Source organism: Streptopelia decaocto (assembly GCF_964273445.1).
Source record: "Streptopelia decaocto genome assembly, chromosome: 2".
Taxonomy (NCBI): Eukaryota; Metazoa; Chordata; class Aves; order Columbiformes; family Columbidae; genus Streptopelia; species Streptopelia decaocto.
Genome location: NC_138655.1, coordinates 44307698 through 44324021, shown reverse-complemented (window position 1 = coordinate 44324021; position 16324 = coordinate 44307698). Strand labels below are relative to the sequence as shown.

The 16324-nt window shown below is 46.0% G+C and overlaps 2 protein-coding genes across 6 annotated transcripts in view; one reads left to right on the top strand and one right to left on the bottom strand.

Annotated features, from left to right (window-relative positions):
- SPIDR (scaffold protein involved in DNA repair) overlaps positions 1 to 10569 on the top strand; it is a 212271-nt gene extending 201702 nt beyond the window's left edge. For 4 of the 5 annotated variants that reach the window (XM_082044378.1, XM_082044377.1, XM_082044376.1 and 1 more), the window contains 4 exons: positions 4673 to 4766; positions 6251 to 6365; positions 6869 to 6922; positions 9899 to 10569. In XM_082044378.1, coding sequence (XP_081900504.1) covers positions 4673 to 4766; positions 6251 to 6365; positions 6869 to 6922; positions 9899 to 10042 — 407 coding nt within the window. In that variant the 3' untranslated portion in view covers positions 10043 to 10569. Of the gene's footprint in view, positions 1 to 4672; positions 4767 to 6250; positions 6366 to 6868; positions 6923 to 9898 lie in introns of those variants that run through there. The other variant, XR_014183220.1, reaches the window with a different exon arrangement.
- Positions 10570 to 11856: 1287 nt separating this feature from the next.
- CEBPD (CCAAT enhancer binding protein delta) lies at positions 11857 to 14417 on the bottom strand. Its single transcript, XM_082044772.1, has one exon. The coding sequence runs from the start codon at positions 13378 to 13380 to the stop codon at positions 12343 to 12345; it is 1038 nt and encodes a 345-aa protein (XP_081900898.1). The 5' UTR covers positions 13381 to 14417; the 3' UTR covers positions 11857 to 12342.
- Positions 14418 to 16324: the final 1907 nt, after the last annotated feature.

Genomic DNA, 16324 nt, shown 5'->3' with positions numbered 1-16324 from the left:
AGTCATCATTTTATAACTAAGTATGAGAAGTGCCTGTCTTCTTTTGTCCCGTTGAAAGTGTACCTAGTAGGATAAAGCAAACATTTCTCTGTCCTTTCTTTTTCCAGTAGAGCAAAGAAAATACACCTTCGTGATCTCTTGGGTAAACAAGTACTTACTTTACACACATGGAGGTGTCACGCATTCCTTGTTCTGTATTACAGATGGAAGAAGCACAAAAGGAGAAATTAATCCTACAACTTGTCTTGCTTCATCTGAAATGTGTCCAGGGTAGCTGTTAACAGTGTGTTCCCACACGTTTGTACTGATGCAGAATATAAAGTGTCTGGTTTATACCTATGCTAATGCTATACAGAGATGGTAGCTCTCACTTTTATGTGTAATTAAAATTGTTTAATAGCATTTAAGACATATATCCAGTGTTTTGGAATTCAGTTAGCTATTGCCTGCATCTTTGTACTGAAGAAGTAAAATTAATAGCATTAACCCTACTTTGTTGGTGGGAGCACGTGTATTTGATGGAGTAACCCATGAAGGAAAATTTATCATCTCTAAAATACCCTTACTGTCTCTGTCTCTTAACTCAGAGAGTTGTTAGTCTGTCTTTCAATGGGAAGCAGTATTAATTGCCACGTTCATTCTTTTTCTTTGTGCCCTCCTTTCACTTCCTGTACTTTTAGTCACCTACATGTGCTATATGTGGGTCTCCTCTCACCTCACAGTTAAAGAGGCTGCAAAGGCTTTACTCTACCCCTTCCTGAAGTAGTACTTCCTCCTGCTCCTTTGCAGTCATGGCTGCTCCTCCTGGCTCTCAGGGATTCAGCAGGCTCAACCTTTCCTAGAAAAACTTATTTTTAACCAGTGGAAAATGCAGGTGGTCACTTGAGTCCCCATCCTCAGACAGAGGTCACAGCGTCAGAGCCTCCAGGAATGCCGGGACTGAGGAAGGGCTCAGGCCATGCTGCCTGACGGATTTTAGGTAGATCGGTCATTTTTTGGAAGGTGTATAAATAGGATAAGTTAGATTGGAAAGAACCTGTGAAGCTCCTCCAGTCCAGATTCCAGCTCAAGGTGGACCCTGAGCAATCTCGTACAACTCTATAGCTGCCTCAAGCTTTGGGCAGGAGTTTGGACCGGAGGAACTTCAGAGGTTCCTTCCCATCAAAAATGACAAAGTTACAGTCCAAGCAGATGCACTGAGTTTGTCAGAAATCCTTGTTTCAGGGAGGTCCAGTCATATGGATGGAGTGTGTTGCTCTTCCACAGATGAGTGAAAACCTGTAGTTGCTTTCTACTGGAAAGTTTATTCTTCTTTTAAAGATGAGTCTGTGGTTCCCACCTGTGATCTTAGGATTAATGGATTTATTTTCGTATGACTATGCATTGCAAAGTAATTTCTTACCTCTTTTTGCTGTATAGTAGCAGTCAGGATAACTTAAATATTGTCAGTTAATACTGCACAGAACTTTATCCTTTTAACCATGCTTATGAGCAAATTCTAGTTAGTCCATACCGCATATGTTATGTGGGAATATTACTTGATTAATGATATTTGCTTAGTATATGACTCATCACTAATGATTGAATTTTGACACTGGATATTTTCATATTTAAGCTCTTACTCAGGGGTGGGGTTTTTTTCAGTTTCCTTCTTAACAGTGTGAACAAAATGGGGTCAGTCAGTTTACCTAGGTTTCTCTTTTTGATTGAACTTTTCCCCTTCCTGCCCATTAATCAGGGTAACTGAAAAAAAAAATCTACACATACATTTTTTGAATGTTTCAAATGTGTTGCTTTTAATCCTCAGCCCTTCTTTGCATTCATCACCAGAGACCTGTTTTTCCAGGTGTTGTCCTATTATCAGTTTCTCCTTAATGGTATCAGCCACAACCCATAAAAATAGACTAGAGGTAAAAATTGATTTGAGCTAGGTGTGTTTCCGTTTAAAAGAAGGATCTCAGGGAAATATCCAAAAGGTTTGTGAACGTCAGGCAAAATCTAGAGCCTTGACAAAGATGTGCAGCAGTTCAGCAGCTTAAACCTGAGAAATCACTTTGCATGCAGAATGCACACGACTGTCACTAGATGTTTAAACCTGTTGCTGCTATGAGTTGTCATCTCTTAAGTGATGTCTGGTGGTTTTCTCAATGGAACTCTACGTTGTCATCAAAATATACCTCTCCACTAGACATAATCTCGTCAGTATGCTCCTGATTCCTTTCCTTCAAATGTATTTGAATTACTTGTGCACTGGTATCCTGCAGCTGCAATATGGCACACAACTGAGGGAAAGTTAAAAGGCTTAGAGAGAAACAGATCTCTTGGAAAATGGGGCTTTTGGTTTGGTTTTAAGTGACTTTTTAATGAACAAGGAAATATTCAGCAAACTAATTGTTAGCTTTTATTTTCCATGACCAAGAATCGTAGAATCACCGAATACTTTAGGTTGGAAAGGACTTTTAAGATCATTGAGTCCAACCATTAAACTAACATTGCCAAGTCTACCGCTAAACCATGTCCCTAAGAACCTCATCTATACGTCTTTTTTTAAATACCTCCAGGGATGGTGACTCCACCACTTCCCCGGGCAGCCTGTTCTAATGCCTGACAACCCTTTCTGTGAAGAAATTTTTCCTAATATCCAATCTGGACCTTCCCTGGCACAACTTGAGGCCATTTCCTCTTGTCCTATCATTTGTCACTTGGGAGAAGAGACCAACCCCCTCCATGCTACAACCTCCTTTCAGGTAGTTGTAGACAGTGATAAGGTCTCCCCTCAGCCTCCTTTTCTCCAGGCTAAACAGCCCCAGCTCCCCCAGCTGCTCCTCATCAGACTGGTGCTCCAGGTCCCTCACCAGCTTTGTTGCTCTTCTTTACACTCTCTCCATCACCTCAATATCTTTTCTGTAGTGAGGGGCCCAAAACTGAACACAGGATTCAAGGTGGAGCCTCAACAGTACTGAGTACAGTGGGACAATCACTGCCCTAGTCCTTCTTGCCGCACTATTCCTGATACAAGCCAGGATGCTCTTGGCCTTTTTGGCCACCTGGGCACACTGCTGGCTCATCTTCAGCCGGCTGTCAATCAACACCCCCAGACCCTTTTCCCCCAGGCAGCTTTCCAGCCACTCTTCCCCAAGCCTGTAGTGCTGCCTGGGGCTGTTGTGACCCAAGTGGAGGACCCAGCACTTGGCCTTGTTAAACCTCATACAATTGGCCTCAGCCCATCAATCCAGCCGGTCCAGATCCCTCTGTATGGCCTTCCTGCTCTCCAGCAGATCAACACTCCTACCCAACTTGGTGTTGTCTATCAACTTACTGAGGGTGCACTCAATCCCCTTGTCCAGATCACTGATAAAGAGATTAAACAGAACTGGCCCCAATGCTGAGCCCTGGGGAACACCACTCGTGACCGACCGCCAACTGGATTTGACTCTGCTCACCATTCACTCCATTCACAGAGAAACATGCCCATGCTGCGGCAGAAAGCATCCTACCTTGTAGTGGCAAGTACTGATGGAAACTCCTAGTTTATCACAAAAACTGAAGAATCAGGATTATGCTTGTAACAGTGCAAGGGGTTACATACACAGAATTGCTTATTTTGTCAGTGAAATCCTTATTGTTTCATCATACACATAGAAATTGGGTCATAAAAGTTGTATCTGAGAAGTACCTTTCCTGATCTTCAGACTTGGTGTCCTTTGAATTCCCCAAGAAAATCATGGTTATGTGTAGCTCCCTCCTTCCTGTCAGTCCTTGCCCCAGGGGAACCAGGAATGTGAGGAATTAACAGATCTGGTCTTACAGACCAGTCAATACAAATGCTTCCTAGTCTCCAAGGGTTTGTTTTCTTGAGTGTGGTATGAAACTGTGAGATTTGTGTTCAATAGGAGCTGGAATTTTTAATCTGTACTTCTGTTGTACCAGCCCGGGTTTCTTTTAGTATAATTTGATTCTTACAGGTGATTCGCTTTGTACACTTCAGAGTACTTAGATGTATTTTCTCCATAAATAATGCTCATAATTTCAGCATATTATTACCATAAAACATAATACACTCTTTACTGGCTTTTCATAAAACTTTGAATATATTTTTTTTGCCAAAACTATCAAGGCCTTTTGTATTAGTCCAAAGTATCTTTGGCATTCCCTTCTTAGTCTGTGAGCCAGATCCAATCTCTGTTAAATCAGTATAAAATGAAGAATAACTCATTTGTTAATAGAATTTAACCTGCATTGTTGTTTTTGAAAGGGATTGGGTCTTCTCATTCATTTGTGTTTCCTAAATATTGATATCAAGCTATCTGACCTGATGACTTTTATAGCTATTTATTGCCATGAAAACATCAGTGGACAGACCAGAAAGAAAACAAACAAATAAAAATCAGAAAATGAATAAAACCCACACCAAAAGAAGTGAACCTGTTAGGAAAAGTTAATTATCAATTATCTACCTTCTGGTATTTTTAGAATGTTATACACTCTGCCTTACTGTCATCCCTTGTCAGAGGGATGAAGGAGAAAGGGAGTGAGATTTTTGGAAGAGCTGATGCTCACTCCAGCAAGTCTTAAGCTGAGAGCCAGAAAGGATCAGGCCTGCTGTGAAGCCAGGAGTGACTGTGTTTGCCAGTTTACTGTGAGTATCTTGAAGGAATCTCATCTTCTGCAGGTACTGTTGTTGGGGTTAATGAGAGCACTGCTTTCTCCTGGCCGACATGCGACAGATGTGGCAATGGAAAGTTGGAGCTGTGTCCCCAGATCAGGTGAGAGTCAGCATGCTCTGGAGCACTCCAGGTGTTCTGCAGATGTAACCAGAACAGCAAGAGGTGATGCAATGATTCCTGCAGGCACGGGCTGCACTTTGTTCCTTCCTAAAACTAAGACGTAGTATTTTTATTGCTGATAAACTGATAAAACCTGCAAGGTTAGATTAATGTATTAAGAGAGATACAAGTAGATACGAAGTTGTTTGAATTTGCAGTTATCTCTTTTTTTTCAAATTAATCTTAAAGTATTGTGTATAAAGATTTTATAGCCCACTGCATTATAATATTAGTTTTAATAAACACCAGCATAAATCACAGGTCTGATTTTAAGCTCCTTTAGAAGTAGGTTCTTGTCTTTGTCTATCTTACCTTGTTACACTGTGTACCACCAATTCACCTCATTTTCATACTGAACTGTGATCTTTGCTGTAATTTACGTAAGTATGGAAGAGTGGTGTTTCAGACCTATAGGATTTATAACTTTTTTAAAAAGGATGTTGAATAATTCTGGGGGCAAAACTGTCCTGAATGTGAAGACTGAGGCTATAGGATCTGTTACCACCTGAAAAGCTAAACCTACATCACATTGGCATGTTCTTGAAAGCCTCCCCCTTGGCTGCTTAGCCATTGAGATCTGGCAGAGGCTGAGATACCTGATGGGATAAAAGAGGAGAAGACAGTAAAAAGAAGGAGAAGGGGGTTCTTTCTACAGGAAAGGCTTACAAAAAGCGCAAGTAGAAGTTGGGTGGGTTTGATCCCATTAAAATAGATAACATTTTCCTAAATATTATAAGCTTTACCACTTACATTTTGTTATGTATAGCCTCCAGGGCAAAAAGGCAGAAAATAAAATTAAAAAAAAAAATTATCCTGTATTTTACTATCATGCAAAAAAATGAGGATGTGAGTATATGTTCGCATAATGGTGTAATTCAATTAAAAAAAAAAAAATCTCTACTCTGAAAGACACTTTTGCTTCATTTGGAGAACAATGTAGCATCAATATTTGTTCAAGGCGTTATTCCAACAAGAACTTATAGCTGAGCTTAATTTTATGCCTATGACTTAAGTGTGTGCTGAAAATGTTGAATGTTTGCTGAACGAGGGCCTAAATCAATCTTACTCGAGCCAAATCTATACTACAAATTTTCTTTTGCCATAACTTTTAGAAGGTTGTAAGTGTAATATTTGCTTAAGTGGGGTGACTATAAATAGAAACCTTTCCCCATGTTGCCAAAACTTTATAAAAGGAAGATCCTTTTGCTAGAAGAGCTTAGGTCCTCTAAGAGAGTTACTTAGCTCTACCAACAGAAGAGCTCTACTTGCTGTTATCAACTGAATCTCTGCCAGGACTTTTGTACTAAAAGTCTACCTACAAAGTATTTTAGAAAATAAGCTAGCTGGTCTTTTTCTGTGTTTTAGTTTATGACTGATAGCTTTCCCATTTCTCTCTTGTTTTTCCATCATTATTTATATTTCAGAGGATTGCTGTATTGCAACCAGTGCTCTGAGGTTGTCGTTTCACCAGTTTTGAAAATGCAGCTGGAAGTCTTCTTGAGTTGTCCCTCCCGATCTCAAAGTACAGTAAAAGTAAAGGTATGGCATGAAGTGAACTTCTGTCTCTTGAGTATAGTGAGGCTAGGTATGTGGACATATAGGTACTCTAAGCCACACTTTTATAAACAGCTCTGTCAGAAGAAAAACTAAAATATGTACTAGTATCCCATAATTTAATTGGATACTAAACTTGTGTTTCATTGGACTGAGAACCCAGTTCCCAGATCTTACTCAAATAATACAGTCATTGAGTTCACCCTGAGGTTTGCAAACTGTTTTATGGTCCAGCTGAAGGGCTTTGTTGGGTTGGGCCTTGGGAAACCTCAGTCTCCACAGCCTAGAAGGAACATGTATTTTTAGATTCCCATTCTGAACATCTTTTGTGTCACGTCTCCTCTGCTTTCTTAGCCAGAGAAGCAAAATCAGTCTATATTAAAATGATAAATCTTTGTTCAACATGACTGTTTTCATCTGTGAACAGAATGTCTTTGCACACATGAAACTTTTGTCATGAACAAAATCTGTTAATATTCTCATTCCAGCTGTTACAGAGGTCCATCTCTTCTCTCCTGATGTCTGCCGCTAATGAAGATGGGGTAGGTACAATTAATGTTGACAAAAGATAGCTCAATTACATAATCTACTGTAGAGGCAGAGTACAGGAGATGGGAATCAGGTGGGAAGATACTCAAATCGTAGAAATGAAAGGGATTCCTGGAGGTCAGCGTCTGACCTGCCACTCACACCAGGCTATTGCCAATGCGTAGGTGGGTCAGCTGTGACTTTGGCTGGCAGGGTCTTGAGAACCACCCAGGATGGAGATCCTGCCTTTCCAGGCAGCTTGTTTCAGAACTGGTAGGAGATTTCACTAGAAATAATGATTTTTTTCTTGTGTCCGGTCTGGGATTTGGGTGGGCTGGTCCCTTTGGCAATCTCGCCTTCCACCAGCTGGTGCCCCACTATAGCATGGGCTGACACCCTCCTTTTTAGAAGAGGGATGCCATGAATGGGATGCAGACAGCTCTAGCTCAGCTGCAGCTCTGCAGAGCTTTCTGCAAACACCTCTGTGCACAGGCATTCAGAGCTGCAATGGGCAGCACTGAGTTCTACTCCATTTACTGACTGGGGATCTAAAGACAGCAAAAATACAGTCTAAGCCTCTTTTTTTGGGCTGGTCTGCTAAACCATATAAACCACAACTACTTTCTAATAGCATGACTATGAAACTACTAGCAAGTGGTAATAGTAGAGAAATTTGCAAAACACATAGAATCATAGAAAAGTATAGGTTGGAAGGGACCTTCAAAAGCCATCTAGTCCAACCCCCTGCAAAGAGCAGGGACATCTTCAACTAGATCAAGTTGCTCAGAGGCCCATCCATCCTGGCCTGGAATGTCTCCAGGGATGGGGCATCTCCCACCTCTCTGGGCAACCTGTGCCCGTGTTTCACCACCCTCATTGTAAAAAATTTCTTCCTCATGTCTAGCCTGAATCTCCCCTCTTCTAGTTTAAAACCATCACCCCTTGTCCTATCGCAACAGTCCCTGCTAAAAAGTCTGTCCCCATCTTTCTTACAGGCCCCTTTAGAAGTATCAAAAGCCCACAATAAAGTTCCCCAGCACCTTCTCTTCATGCACAATGATACTTTATAATTGTATGAATGAAACACACATAAAGCCATGAGGATCCATGGGCTAAAGTACAGTTTATGTGCTCACGAAGTAGTTATTCCTTTAATCTAAGATATCAGAAGAACCTTGACGTTTGGCACAGTGACCCAGATTTATCGCAGGGGAGGGAGGCAGCCGGGTAGGTGCCTGGCTGGCATTGGCTGCCGGATGGAGCGGCACCTTCAGAGGGTGATTAAATCCAATTAGAATCCCGAGATTCCCCCCCCACTCCGTTGCACGTGGAAGGGAGCAAAGGTCAGCTCGTCATCTTGTTCAGTCATCCCAGTTAAATATCTTCAGTTAGGTGACACGTATTGGGGTCATTTTGCTATCCCTGTCTTATATAGTCTTCTAGCATTTTGCTGTTACATGCTCTGTGGTTTTGATGGGATTTATGGATAATATTTAAAGTGGAACATTGCTCTGAAATGGTAAATTATTTTTCTTATGCTGGAGGGTGTGTATTTCATTTAAGCAAAGAGATACAAGAACTTACCAAAATATGTTTGCTCTTTTAATAAGAGTTAGGTCTTGCTGAGTTTCACAGGATGTGTCTGGTTTGGTTACAGACTGACAAAACGTAGTTCTTTTTTGAGTTATTAGAATTCAAACAACCTCTTTTTCATGTTTCATTTTTTATAATGCTAGTATTTAGAATTCTAGCAACTTAGAAACATTTTTCCCCCTAGCTCAAATGCAGAGATAATTTTTTTTCCTTTTTTCCTTTAATAAGAGTTTTCCATCTCTGAACTTCTGCATTTTAAAAATCAGCACATCTCAAGAAAGATTAATCACAAGAAATAATACCACTTTGAGGTGGCATTTTTTTGCAAGTGCTGCTGGAGTTTCTAAGGGAGTGGCTTTGTAATCACTTCTTTTGGCAGGGAGGTCGGTTTTAGCCGGCACTGCCCTGGCCACTTGTTCCTTACCTTGTGACAACCCTTCTGTGACACCAACATAGCTGTTTGTGCAGCTGCGTGGTGAATTGGACTGCGGAACTGGTCTGGGGTAAAAATAATCTAGGAAAAAAAAAAAAAGGAAAAACAGAAAAAGGTTGTTTATACCTTGAATCAGGCAATAGATGTGGGTATCATACACATACCTGTACAAATGCTTAACCCGGGAGAGCAGGGACATGGTCAGAGACTGGTCCCTCTGAGGAGAGAAATGGGTATAAAGCTGCCACCTGAGACTGCCCGAGGCCCCCCTGGGCCAGGTATCGGCCATCGGTGTTATCAGTTCTTCTGGTAACGTGCTCTCTCGTCTTAGAGAAATCATCCCAGCCTCACATCCCTCTCCTCCATGCAAAACGCAGGCTCTACAGATTTGCTCAGGCACAACTCATGTGCGTAAACTGCCAGCTGGCTCATTAAACAGAGGGACTGTACAGGTGCCAGTGGTCATAAGCAATTCATGATACAACACAAAATTAAAAGGGGGGGATTAAAAAAAAGTTACAAAATACTTTTTCCTTTAGTGGATCTATTAGCTAAGGTAACCGAGATAAGGTTACATATATACACATTGCTAGCACATGTGAATTCCTACGAGTGTCTGAAAGCTAGATGAAGGGAGCACATGTAGGTAATGCTTCAGCAAAATTGAGTTCAGAGTCACAATAGTGGGTTTTTTTGTTGTTTTCTCTTTTTTTTTTTTAAACAGCCCATTTTTAAAAGCCTGGTGGGGAAGCAGCACTTTAAGCAGGAGTGAGATCTAATTATTGAAAATCTTATGCGTTCATGCTTTCCATCAGTTCTGATGCACCTTTATTTTTTGAGTCCTTAAAAAAAAATATTGTCTGTTGGAAGAGGACCTTACACCCTGCATCTTCCAAGCAGAAAGCTGCTTAGAACAGAATGTCCAGGACTGTTTGTTTTAATCAACATGCTTTTATCACTGCAGAGTTATGAGGTGCAGAGCGTGCTGGGAAAGGAGGTGGAGTTATTGAACTGCTACGTCCACTCCGTCACCAGCCACCCCAACTGTGTTGCACTGGAGGAAATCGCTCTTCTGGAAGCGGCAGACGGACACTCGGCTGAACTCTAGTCAGCTACTACAGTATCTGTGGACTTTGTAATGTGGTTATCTGTTAACTAGTGCCACAGATAATGTGTCATGCAAGTGTGATAAGTATTAAGATAGTTTTTGACAACTGTGATTTACAAAGCACCTTGTGCTAATGCTGAAAAAAAAAAAAAATATTTAAAAAAATCCGATCAACTTTCTGAACTCTTCTTTTTTGGATCTGTTCAGAATGTAAGAATCCAGTTCTTTGGCATGTTTGCTGTTCATGTATGTAAAACATCTTGTTCTGGAGTTTTGAATGGTTGTAAATTTTTTTTACAATATTGTATTTATTATGTTTAGATGGAAAACTGATGTTTTTGAAATCAATACCTCACCATAGGGAGTGAACATTGCTCTAAGCTGAGTTCTATCAGCAAATTCTAGCTGTACCACCAGCCGCAAAACACCGCGTTGTGTGCGAATTCCGAGTTGTAACGTTTGTTATCACCTTGCAATAAATGTTGTAAAGATGGAGATTTTAACAAAGCTTATATTTGAAGTGTCAAGCGTATGTAAAGTTAATGTTTTACACCTAATTGGTCTCAGAGCATAGAAGTGCTGTGTTATCTGTAGCTTCCCAGAGAGGGGGGGTTTAATTATACAGTTTCTGTTATGGGTAGCAAGTAAACTGATGTGTAACTATCCTGACCCTGATTGTACAGGGACATAGATAACAAATCAGATCTTCCTATCTGTGCCTAGTTTAAGATGCAAGAATTAATATAAGAGTTCAGTCAAAGGCTGGATTTTTTCCCCTTTCCTGATATTAAAAAAACCCTTAGAGGTCAGAAGAGGAGGAATGGATGGTTTTGCACAGGGCCTGGAATGCAATTACCCATCAGAACAGGAACAGCAAACTTGGTGCTACCAAAATCATTCCTGCAGCTGAGGCGGATAGCGGATTACATCACGATTACTACAGTGATGACCCAGCTTTTGAATCCCCCTTTTTTTTCCCCTCCTCCAAGCATTTTAGTCTCTTACCTTCCTCCCTGTTAGGAAGAAGAGGACATCGGCCCATTCCTATGCACAGGCCCTTTTAAAACAGTTTCCTCTCTCTTGGAAAGCATGCGCTGTTGGAGATGCTTGTCCTATCATCAAGACATTTTTCTATCGGTGCCCGACAGATGCTGTCACCTTTGTGCTTGCTCTATCGAAATTCAGACAAGTAGCCTAACCTTTCGTAATATATTCACTCAGCCAAAGACTGGCGTTGTTTCCTGCTCTCACTTTCACTGGCAGTGATCAGTGAAAGTGGCCTGCTCATGATAGCCTGCAGAGAACTGAAGTGCGTGTGGGCAACAGCATCTCCTTGGGGACTACAGCCGGGTCAGACTTAGGAGCATGTTAGTGCAGGGGCAGCTTTGCATTCTCTGGAGTGAAAAACCTGCTTGGAAGGTTTTTTTTAACAGGAATTTGAAGTAACGGTGTTCTTGTGTTTATTTATACTTTTTTTTTTTTTAAATACTGTTTTCTGGAAGAGTCCTGGCCAAGGAGGAGCCCCTCTTGCTGTGCAACTTCTCCTCAGCCCCAGCAGCAGCCAGTGCAGGGGCAGCTGCTGACTCTGTGTCCCACCACAGCCGAGCAGACCCAGGTGGAAGGTGACTTGGAAACCACCGCCTGCAGGAGTCCGAGGTGGTCTCACCGCTGCGTCGGCTACCTTAGAAAAAACCCAAACCACTGTGCACCTCACCCCCACTTGTCCTCACCTCCCCATCTCAGCTGCCGAAGTCCTCCCCATGTCCCCGCCGCCACCCCGCTGCTTGCAAGACACAGAGCAAAGGAGAGCAGGGTTGATTTAAAATGCTTTTCTTTTTTATTCTTAGAAATGCTGTAAAAATTGATATAAAAGGTCGAGCATGCTCAGTCTTTACTGTCTAAAATACATGGGGTTTTGAATCATTTTAACAGATGTACCATAGCTGCATCGGTACGAGTAAAATGTAGAAAAGACGAAAACTACCATTACAAAAATAATTTAAGGGGAGAGAAGAAAAAAAAAAAAGATATTTAGCTTTTTTCCTTTTTTTTTTTTTTTTTGCAAGTTTCGTGGTGAAAGACCCAGGCGTCGCCCCACGTCGCTACAACATTCAGAAGGCGGCCGCCGGCCGGCGGGTCCCACCGCGGCTTCGCGCCTTTTGCCCGGCCCGGGGCGCCGCGGCACGGCCCGGCACGGCACGGCCAAGGCTCGGCAGGGCTCGGCACGGCCCGGCAAGGCCCCCTGAGGTATTTATCCACGTTTCTCGCGGAGTCCGTCTCTCCGTCCCGCTCCCCCCTGGTTACCGGCAGTCGGTGCCCGAGCCGGGCTGCAGGAAGGAGGCGCTGGGCAGCTGCTTGAAAAAGTGCCGGAGGCTGGTCAAGTCCCGGGTGAGCTGCTCGATCTTCTTGTGCAGCTTCTCGTTCTCGGCCGAGAGCTCCAGCAGCTTCTGCTGCATCTCCTGGTTGCGCCGTTTCGCCTTGTCGCGGCTCTTGCGCACGGCGATGTTGTTGCGCTCCCGGCGCTGCCGGTACTCGGGGCTAAACCTGTCCACGCACTTCTTGCCGCCGCGCTCCTTCCCGCCGGCGGCCGGCGGCGGCGGGACGCCCTGCGCCGACCTGGAGACGGCGGCCCCGGCGGCGGTGGGGCCCGGGGAGCGGGTGCTGCAGCTGGAGGGGGAGCTGCTGCCCGGCGGCTCGGGGGAGGTGGGCGGCGTGGGCTGCCCGCTCAGGTTCATGATGGTCTGGGCGCAGGTGGCGATCTGCGAGGGCAGCAGCGAGGAGGAGATGTCGCTGTCGCTCCAGTCCGGCTCCTGCTTCAGGGCGCCGCGGGAGGAGGAGGAGGAAGAGGAGGAGGAGGAGGAGGAAGAGGAGGAGGCGGTGCGGGGCTCGGCGCCCAGCAGGGTGGTCATGGCAGCGCCGAGGTCCTTGGCGGGGTCGCGGCCGGCGCCGCCGCCCGGCGGCAGGTACTCGCCGTAGTCCCCGCCCCGCTCGGGCTTGTGGTTGCTGTTGAAGAGGTCGGCGAAGAGCTCGTCGTTGCACAGCTCCAGGTTGGGCACGGCCGACATGGAGTCAATGTAGGAGCTGAAGTCGATGGCGCTCTCGTCCTCGTACATGGCCGGGGCGGCGGCGCTCAGCTCCGCCAGGTTGGTGCCGCTGCCCCCCAGGCCGCCCCCCGCCTCCTCGCCGCTCATCCCGCAGCCGCCGCGGCCCCCCGGCTTGCAGGCGGGACCCAGCCCGCCGCCGCTGCCCACCTTGGCGTCGTAGAAATTGGCGGGCTCCAAGCACCAGTTCTTATAACATGCCGGGGAGTCCAGGCTGTAGAGAGCGGCTGCGCTCATGGGCGAGCGGGACGCGGCGCCGCACGGCCGCGGCGCGGGGGCTCGGGGCCGCGGGCACCAAACGCCGCTCCGCGAAGATCGCAGCTCCAGCCTCCGCCACGGGCAGGTGGGGAGCGGGGCTGCTGCCGGTCCTGCTGCTGCTGGTGATACTGGTGCTCCTGCTGCCGTCCCACCGTCGCCTCCCCGAGGGGTCGATGCGGGTTCGGGTCACGCCGTGCGGGGCGATATGAAGCGGGGATAGGACAAGGCGTCTCTGGACCTGGGAGCGAAACGCCCGCTCGGTCCCTTCTTATACGGCGCCGGCCCCGCCTCCTGCCCCAATGACGGGGGAGCGACTGTTGCCGGCACCCCCGGGGACCCGGGGGCGGGAGCGGGTGGGGTGCGCGGCCGCGGAGGCTGGGCTCCCGCCGCGGAGAGCTGCCGCCTCCCGGTGGAGGGTGGCCGCGGGCGGGGGTGGCGCCCCCGGGGGGACGGGACGGTGCGGGGAGGGGGCAGACTCCTGTGCCCGCCGAGGGCCGCCCCGACGCCGCTACCGGCCCCCCATTCCCTCTGCAAGAACGTTAATTTTCCCTCTTCCTGGCTTATTTCCACGTGGGCCATCGGAAAAGCAGTCGGAAAAGTCTCATTTTAAACCCCTACCACGCTGCATTCCCTCCCCCCCCAACTTCCCTTGGGTGAGCGATACGGGAAAGATGCTGCCTGCCCCACGCGTGTCTCTCTGTATCTCCTTAGCGCCCTCCCGAGGCTCCGCTCCTGCCGCTGGAGCACGGGCAGCTGCACCCGGGAGGGCTGTAAATCCCCACGCAGCGACGGCGCGTCTGCTTGGGCTGCTTCTTGCAGGACGTTCCGGTGGGAAAGGGGTCTCCGAGGCATCTTTAGCTGCCTGGCGCTGTCTGGGTGAAGTTAAGCCTCTTTTAAAAACTTGCAGTAATTATGCACATTCCCTCCCTCCCCCCTTGTATCCAATAAACTACTACTATTAAATTGGCAAGTATCAGAGAAATTAAAATATTTTCATTTCAAATATGCAAAATCCTACTTTTTCCAGTTACATAAAGCAGTTTAGAAAACAAAACAAAACAAAAAACAACAAAACAAAACAAAACAAAACAAAACTGGCTTCAACCCCCAAGTGCTCCATAGACCAAATTACAAAAGAAATACCAAAAAAAACTTTTTAAAAAGTCTATTTTAAGGTGTTTTGTTTTGTTTTGTTTTGTTTCCAGAAGACCCAGCTAGATTTATGACCACTGGCTAGGATTAGCCCAGCCACTGACTTTTCAGCCCAGCACTCAGATGACACTTCTGGCTCGAAGCTGTGCCCTGCGGAGCGCTGTGCTGCTCGGAGGTGGCTTTCTGGGGACGGTGGGTACGTGCCAGTCATGCTGGGCCTGCCGCCTCGCTCTGGGCAGGGCTCCATCTGCCGCTACCGCAGCTGTTGCAGTAACGCAGCGTTTTATCGAAGGGGTGTGTATTTTAACACACAGAGTTGGAACTGGGCTGGTACATGCTCGCCTTTTGGCTGTAAACTCCTCGTGGGAAGGCTTGTGGGATGAGGATAAGTGGGCTCTGCCTGGCAGGTGAGCTTTTGCCTGGAAGGGCTTGGCTTTGCTTTTAACCCTAGTGCTGCAGTTAGCCCCATGGAGATGTTGTAAATAAACTTGATTTGGTTTGCTCGTTCGGGTTTCATCACGCAACTTTTATCCATGTGAGCATTAAGCACTGAATTTTACAGTGCATGAGAAGTGGTTGTTTTCTTTGGGTTTTTTTGGTGCTAAAAATTTTCCTTTTCCACATTGTCAAAACATAATATGCCCGAAGCAAGTTGTTATGTTCTGCCCTCCAGCACTGGGGTACGCTCACGTCGGGTGACTCTGCACCACCTGCCCCCAGCCTGGCTGTCCAGCAGGAACTGCAGCTGCTGTCTGGTGCTCCTGGACCTTGTTTCTTGGCATGAGATGTAGAAAGGTGGGTGCCTGAAGTGTGGGAAGTTAGGTCAGAAGCACAAGGCAGTTTGACACCCGCTGTTTCCCCCTTGCTCTGCAACGGGGTCCATTGATTGCTGGAAGGTGATACATCTCACCTGGTTTATCTATAAAATTATGATTTGTCTTGGAAAGCATCTCATTGAACTGTTTGTATGTGGAACTGTGTTTATGCTTTCAGCTTGCTGAAGTCCTTAGCCCCAAAGGGCATCACTAGGCGGTGTTGGTGTGCAACTGCACCAGCCCAAACAGTCTCATTTAATGCCCATCCCATGTTACCCCCAAAAAAGAGACTCGATTCCCAGCCAGGTTACTCAGCCCCCAGTGGGCACCCTGCTGTATGGCAATTAGCTTCTCAAAAGTCCTCAGTAAACAGCAACCTGCCGGGAATGGAAACCCTGTGCAAGCCCTGATAGCTGCCACCCGTGTCACACGTAAGCCCCATCACAGAGGTTGTCATCAGGACCTGGAGGTGTGTACGGAGCTCGTGGTCAGACATGTCACCACCTGTCCCCCAAAACCAAGCACCGAGAGCTGTCCCCTGGAAGGCAAGCTGGTTGTGTTTGTTGCTGAGCCTGAGATGGGTGATTTCAGGAGCACATTTCAGGGTGTTCCCCCATGGGCCATGTAGATTTTGAAGGCCTGGGGCGGTGGTGCTACACCTGCAGTGAAGCGTCCAGGAGCAGGGGAGTAAGTGACACTTGTTGCTTACCAAAGCGCTGGCCCCGAGGCAGGACAATGTCCACTCTCTACTGTTTCCTGGGGTGGATTTGTCTGGTACCTTGGCAGCTAGATCTGTTCCTGTCTGCATAAATAATTTCATAGAGACTGAAGCAGAGACAAGCCCTTGATGCCCTCACCCATCCTGCTGAGTACCTGACCCACTGAATCATGGCTTTGTCTCCAATAAGTTTTAAACAGCAGTAAGAAACATTTGAGCATCTAAATTTCAGAATATT